The sequence below is a fragment of the Erigeron canadensis genome, chromosome 5 (assembly GCF_010389155.1).
Source record: "Erigeron canadensis isolate Cc75 chromosome 5, C_canadensis_v1, whole genome shotgun sequence".
NCBI lineage: Eukaryota > Viridiplantae > Streptophyta > Magnoliopsida > Asterales > Asteraceae > Erigeron > Erigeron canadensis.
In genome coordinates, this window is record NC_057765.1 from 855,706 (window position 1) to 863,035 (window position 7,330).

The following is a 7,330-nucleotide window of genomic DNA, read 5'->3' on the forward strand; positions in this document are numbered from 1 at the left end:
CACATTACAATCACCTAAGATGTTGTCTTTGTGTCATTTTGATAAAAAAAAAAAAGAATAACATTTATTATCTTGTAATAGACAAACCATCATAGTTTAATTAAAAATAATATAGTTATCATTTAATGGATTTTAAAGCCAAAACAATCATTAAGATTGTTATCGGAATGCATAATTAGTATAATAATTAATTATAACCTTTTGATTATCAAGTATTAGATTTTTTTAATCATAATTTATTAAACATGTAATAACATGTTGACAATAGTCTTACAACATCAAATCCTTTATTAATAGACAAATCATGAGAATGAAAAAGAAAAATTATAAGTGAAATAAATCATCAGTAGCCTAAAATACGGAACAATGCATAAATTGGAAATATCAAATATGGGCTAGTAAAAATGTAAAATAGCTCTGTTTTCTTCAATAAGAGAGTCACATGGTTTAGGGACTAATATTAACTTTTTGGCTATCATAAAGGGTTTTAGAAAAAAAGAAAGAAAAGAGGGAGAGAGAAACGAAAATTGTACTGTGCGTCTTGTTCTTCGCCAAACCCATCTAAGAAACCTCCATTGAAACACAAACTCAAGTTCAATTTTCATTTTAAACTTCACCGTAACAAAATCAAACATATTTATATATTATAAACCATTGTTTAGTTATACTGATAATCCGAAATTTGTTTAATAACAACTCTAGATTTTGAAACATGTTCATATCTAGTTTTGATGGACCTCAAAAACTTATGCCCCTAATTACATTCTGCTCAGGGCTGTCGCCCAGCCTGCCCGTATGCAGGGCCAGCCCTGTATGTAATACCTTTCATGTATCACCTTTATTCCAACGTCCATTGCCATCATCGTTTTCTTCGATTTTATTGATCGATAATAAATAATTGTTTGTTTGATATAAATGGAGTTGAGTTTTTTGGAAACTCAGTGGGGTAGTTGATGATGGTTTGGTGGTTGTGTTTTGTTCGTATAGAACGGAAATATATTATTTGATTGAGTTTTGTTAAATGGAGGACTAAGGGTTTTCATATATTAAATAGTTGTACACTTATCATAAATTTGTATATTAAATAGTTGTACATTTATCATAAATTTGTATTAAATAGTTGTACATTTATCATAAATTTTAAAAGTGGACTTCCAATATGAAAAGATACAATTTTTATATGCATGTTAGGTGAATTCCTAAGTGCATTTTCCTTTTTTTGATCTTGCTCTGTAATTTTGTTGGATGTCTATAATTCCCAAACACGCTGAAACCTTAATCAAAATCCAAATCTTAAAACACACATAACATCTCTGTTAGGCCATTTTTTGCATGTACTCCGCCACTTAAGATTAAACTATATCCGCCTACTAATTAATAGAACAAAAATCACACTGTTACTCAGACTCTCATTTGTATCACCTCTTCTCAAAAGCGGTGGTCTAAATTCTGAAAAGCTAACTAAGAAACAATCTATAAACACACTAGCTAGTATCATCATCGAGTACAACTTTATTATCAAATTTATATCATCTGAACCCGCATATACATCAAAATACATACAATCATATTTACAACGCCCTATGATGCAAAAACAATCAAAGTTTAATAGAATTTATTCATAACTTACTTGGACGCTTATATACACCATCCATGGCTTCCAGCTGATTTAGTACATCTCTTCACAGGTTTAAACCCCATGAGTTCTGAAACATCTGTTGCTCTTCTAACCCCCTTAAGAATGCAATATACATATGATCGATTTGTGGTGTTTAGCTATATATGCATAGCATCGCTTATCCAAGAATCTTCAATTCCTTCTCTCCACATGCCCCACCTCCACTTCACTTCAGGCCATCGAGCCATGCACCTAGAGATAAAACTCCTGGATACATTACCAACAACATCACGGTGGATAAGTAATGAGACTTCTGACAACCCAGTGCATTGGTCCAACACACAAGCAACAGATGAGAAAGTCAACGATGGGTCAACCAGTAACAAATATGCACAAAATGTTTTAAATCCTTTCATTCCATCAAAAGCCTCCCAACCTAACGGGTTGTAACATGCCTCCAATTCCGACCAAGCACTTGATTTAACGCAAAGAGACCTCAAGTTTGGAAAAACAGTGAACACCTTCTCCAGGGTAAATACGGAATGGCCAGCACCTCCTGTAACCCAATTCCGTGAATTCACCGTAAGGTTTACCACATTTTTTGTAACTGGGAACTTATAAATCAAGGAGCCAATATATAAAGACTCAAGCCCAAGAGTTTTCAAACTTTCAAACTTTTTGACAACAAATTTATCGGCTTGATCAAGGGCAAGATGGAAGTGAGATAACATAGGAGCTTCAACATAAAGTTCAGTTGGACTTATACATTCAAGTCTGAGGGTAACAAGATTAGGCGTGATTATGGTCAAAGACGATGGAGCATTAGATACAGTCCAGTGACATGTTTTCAGGTTGAGAAGATGGATCTTAGGAAGTTTAAATCCCCCAACGCCTATCAAGTTAAGAACTTGAAGATTAGGGAAGCACTTATTCAACTCGTTTAGGTCCTCATCATCTAATCTTATAAATTCCAGTGTCAAACTTGTTAGCTTTGGCATTGGATACAAATTCTCCACCGACATCCATGCATTCTTCACCTCTAATTTAACAAGATTGTGACCTGCGTCAGCGAAAAACGAAATTTTGAAATCCCAGCTAAAATAAACAAGCTGAAGAAAACTTCAAATATAACTAACAACGGCAATTAGGAACATTTGGAATTAGGACCAAGACTTTAATACGGTTGAATATCATACATCAGCTAAATAAACTACCAACCCCTCATTCTTTAAGCATAACCGCCAAGTGCACATATATACATCCAAGTAACTGTGTATCCAAGTGTGTGACATGAGCCCACTAATAAACCCTTAACTACAACTCCGTTTACTTATGTTTCTACCTTGAAATTTGACAACAATGTCGGGAAAGGGAAAAACACAAATATCACCTTATTTTAAATCATCAACAGACTTGGTTGGGACAACTATTGATAAGCAGAAACTCGCATCGTCACAGTCAGTATAATTGCATTCGTACAATATAAGTCGTTTGAACCTCACCAATTACCCTTAATCTCTCTTATTATTGTTTCTTACCTTTCTTTCTATAAATCAAATCACTAGCTAAATAAACCTTACTCGTAATTTGACAATTAAAAAAACATGAATATAACATTAATTCATCAAGAGGTTATGGGTTTTGGAGAAGACAAACATAAACAAGCGCCAGGCACAAACTCAAACGCTGACAGTTATGACCAACATTAGTTGGAGCTAATATTTCATCCGAGTAAACCAATTTCGACACCTTCGGTTCATCTAAGTTTGAAGTTTCTAAGGTCGCTAAAAATAGTCCAAGCATACAAAGATAAAGAATAACACAGCTAATATCAATAATTTCTCCTAGGATAGTATCATAGTAGCCTAATAATTTCTCCTAGGATAGTAGCCTATTATTAACAACAGCAATTAGGAACATTTTAACAATTTACTACTGTGTACCAAGACTTTAATACGGTCGAATATCATGTACTTCAATAGCTAAAAAAAATCCATCATTTTCCAAATGCACATAGATACGTACATCCAACTAACTGTGTGTCTTTATTATCTGTATGGCCAATTAGGATTAGGACAGCATGGCGGCTTATATAACTAGTATATCAACAAAATAGAAAGTTTCAGAAAACAATGGATTACGGAGTACTTGATAAAGGGATCACATGACATATGTATACATCTATATAATATCCAAAAAAAAAACGAAGATGATGATGATGCGACAAATTGGTGTGTAACATGAGCCCACTAATAAACCTTCAACTACAAGTCCGTTTACTTATGTTTTTACCTTGAAATATGATACCAATGTCGGGAAAGGGAAAAACACAAATATCTCTCTTATTATTGTTTCTTAAGTTTCTTTCTATATATCAAATCACTAACTAAAAAAACCTTAATCGTAATTTGACAATTTGGAACCATTTTCCGCAAAGAAAAAAAAAACATGAATATAACATTTTTTGCTAATAATTTGAAAAACTTACAATGGGTAGAAACAAGCGGCAAGAGATTGGACCGACGCCAACAAGACTGAACCCAAAAATCCGATATCGAAAGCGAATTCAACGATTCGGAAACCTTACCAATCCATTCCTTAACAAAAACATCATCGGTGAGATACAGGTCATCAGCCTCATCCTCCACGTCATCATACGACACATCCCTGAGAGGCCTATCAGTCCCCAACCATACCGATTCAATAACTCTCAAATTCGATACAAGATTCAAGAATATTCTCTTAAAAGGTGTATTATTATTATTACTATTGGTTTTTGAAGATCTGGAATTGATGTATCTTGTTAATGAGCATTGAAGATTGATTGATCGGAGTTCTGGGTATATTGAATTTATTGTTTTTGAGGTGACTCGGCATCGAGCTACGTCGGCTGAGTCACCGAGTCGACTCAGTATTTCTATTAGTAAAGATTCTGGGAGTTTGTCCATTGTTGGGATGAAAAACACACACAACAACACTGGTGTGAAAAAAGTCAAAGAAAAAAACAAAATGAATATATATATGGGATTTTAAGTGTCTTTGTGACTGGATGTTATATGTTTTAGTTTAACTACCTCATGTTTTGAGTTCAATTAATTGTTACCACTTTTTGTTTTAGCAAAAAAAATGATAAACGTTGGACTAACTTGACAGCTTACAAATATCTATAATGTGTAAAATTTGTATTTATAAGGGTTTATAAGTAAATTAGTATTTGATAAATAACATGATTAATGATTATTAATGGATAAAACTTAGTGGGAGTAAAATAATTATTTTAGTTTGGAGGAGGTTGAAATGATGACAATCTCAGTAACTCCGATAGTATTCTTCGGTCATAAATTAAGCTCCCAGAAACTTTATTTGTCGAAATACTAAGTCAACTCAGCAATTCAATTGACATAACTCGTTGTCGTCTCACTTCGGAGTCACTAAACAAAGCCTCTCACAACCTCTGATCCATCAATCTTTAATGCCCCATTAAATTGGTACCTCAATTCAAGATCATCTTCTTGGGTTTTTTCTTTTGTTACATTTACTGCATATCATACATTTTCAAAACTGAAAACAAAAACTTTCTTGTGTAACAAAATACGTGATTTGGCTACGATATATTATTTAGTATCATATTAAGAACAATGACACACATCTCGCCATGGTTGTGTTGGAAGAGCTGGATACCCTACATGAGAATAGAGAGAATTGTCACACCCCAGTCCCCAACAAAGCGAAAACATGGAATGCAACGATAAGCATACATGCACATGGATGTTACATAAAGTAACTACTTGATTTCATAAGATAAACGATTTTAACTAAAATAATATGGTCATTCTACATTAATCCAATGATGAGTACTGGCATAAATTAACTCCCACACAGGGGATAGTAGACATAATGTCATGGTCTAATCATAAAAGGAACATAAGATAAATGGTTAAAGCAGCAACGAATCCTAAGCTCTGAGTCTCCTACATGGTCACCATGTTACTCTCCTTAGCCACCTCTAACTTGATTCACTTGTGCACCTAAAAAGATAATCAAAAACGTTAACACAAATGTTGATGAGTTCGCAAGTTTTAGCAATCAATAAGTTTTTGTTGGGTCGAATTACCATAAGAAATCACACACAGAAAAAGTACGCTATTAACTTACTTATGATAGCATGAACATGAACAAGTTATCTCAATGTAATCAGCACTTACGGTGAACCAGACCCAAAATTTAAAGTCATCTAAAATAAACCACGATGCATACATATTGTACAACTAAATAGCAATAAAAGTGGTAAATGGAACAACACTAGAAAACGAGTATCCTTTCACCCCAAAAAAATATATAAAAATAGGGTTATAGAAACTCACCTGATTTCTAGAAGTTAAATTTACCCAAAATAACTCAAAGCAAAGTAACCAATATACAAACAAATCTGTTTCAAATTCATAAACAAGAATGTATTCATTATAGAAACGTTGTAGGAAGGACATTTAGGACACGACGACTAATACGCGACCTTAAGAGTCAAGACCTATACGTTGTAGGCTTTGACCAAGTTGACTCTCTTAAGACATTGGGTTTCCATTAAGGACATTGGGCCTAGATGGCCCAATTCTATGACCTTATACGACTATACGTGGTATTTATACCAGATTTTTGTTGTCATGCAATTCTCAAGTTTTCCAACGTTTTATCGAACACTTCTAATTTCTAAACCATTCAAGTCGCGCGTGAGATCATAGTTTCAATTTTAAGTTATCTGAAAACAAATAATTAAGGTTCACAGTAGCACATGAATTTTCAATGATCAAAGTTCTCGACGGATAAACACACTTAAATTATATAAATCACATAAAGAGATTTAGTTTGAAAATGTTGAAAATAGAAACAGCTGCGACTATACAATTGAAAACCTTAAATTAGAAATATAGACTAAAGAAAAACTATATAACAAAATGTATTATAGTATATATTTAGTTATGCTAAATGAACGATTTCTATGTTTACGTTGAAAAAAAATCATGTTTTTTGTTGATGCATATGACTATGCATCCAAGATGGATGCACAAAACAAAAAACGTGATTTTTTTGATTTTGACGAATCAATGTGTTGTTAAACATTTAAAGAATGATAATTAGTTATGCACTATGTTAGTTTAATGGATTTTTAATGCATCAAGATGATGGTTTTAAGTGTTCTCACCGTACTTATTTAAAAGTGTTATCACCGGAGTGTTACCATATATATATATATAGGGAAATGTTATGTAAAACATGCAGTACCTAATTTAGGTAAAGCAGAGGGAGATTATGTAAATTTCAGGAGGGAGGTTATGTAAAATTCAGGGGGCCTATGTATGTTTATCAAATTCAAAGGTTTAATATATAACTTTTTTTAAAGTGGCAGTACAATCTTAAGTAAAGTCTGCAGTACGGATCATTTGTTGAAAATTGAAGAGTTATTTCACGACTCGAACAAGACGGGTCGAGTCGAAAGGTTTAATTCATACGAGATATGTGTGGATAAGTCCTTATTCCCCAATTCCTATCTAAAAGTTGTTAGTAGGAGTTAACTGATTTTTAGGTTGTAGAGATAGAGTCAAACTCTAAGAGTATTTAGAGATTATCTTTACATATGAAGAGTCTATATATTGTATTCGTTGTTTTGAGTTATTTTCAATGAAATACAAGTTTTGGTGGGGATCTCTTTGTGTT

At 33.1% G+C, this 7,330-nt stretch overlaps 1 protein-coding gene across 1 annotated transcript; it reads right to left on the minus strand.

Annotated features, from left to right (window-relative positions):
- Positions 1 to 1,485: 1,485 nt before the first annotated feature.
- LOC122600233 (F-box/LRR-repeat protein At4g29420) lies at positions 1,486 to 4,598 on the minus strand. The gene is made up of 2 exons (XM_043772917.1): positions 4,107 to 4,598; positions 1,486 to 2,678 (listed from the first exon to the last, which is right to left on the minus strand). Exons 1-2 carry the CDS (start codon positions 4,564 to 4,566, stop codon positions 1,777 to 1,779), a joined length of 1,362 nt encoding a protein of 453 aa, XP_043628852.1. The 5' UTR covers positions 4,567 to 4,598; the 3' UTR covers positions 1,486 to 1,776.
- Positions 4,599 to 7,330: the final 2,732 nt, after the last annotated feature.

Excerpts from the sequence above, each read along its gene's own strand:
- LOC122600233 (XM_043772917.1), bottom strand. The coding sequence starts at position 4,566 with ATGGACAAACTCCCAGAATCTTTACTAATAGAAATACTGAGTCGACTC. Across the intron at positions 2,679-4,106 it reads GCCGCTTGTTTCTACCCATT|GTCACAATCTTGTTAAATTA; the intron begins GTAAGTTTTTCA and ends TCGCTGACGCAG.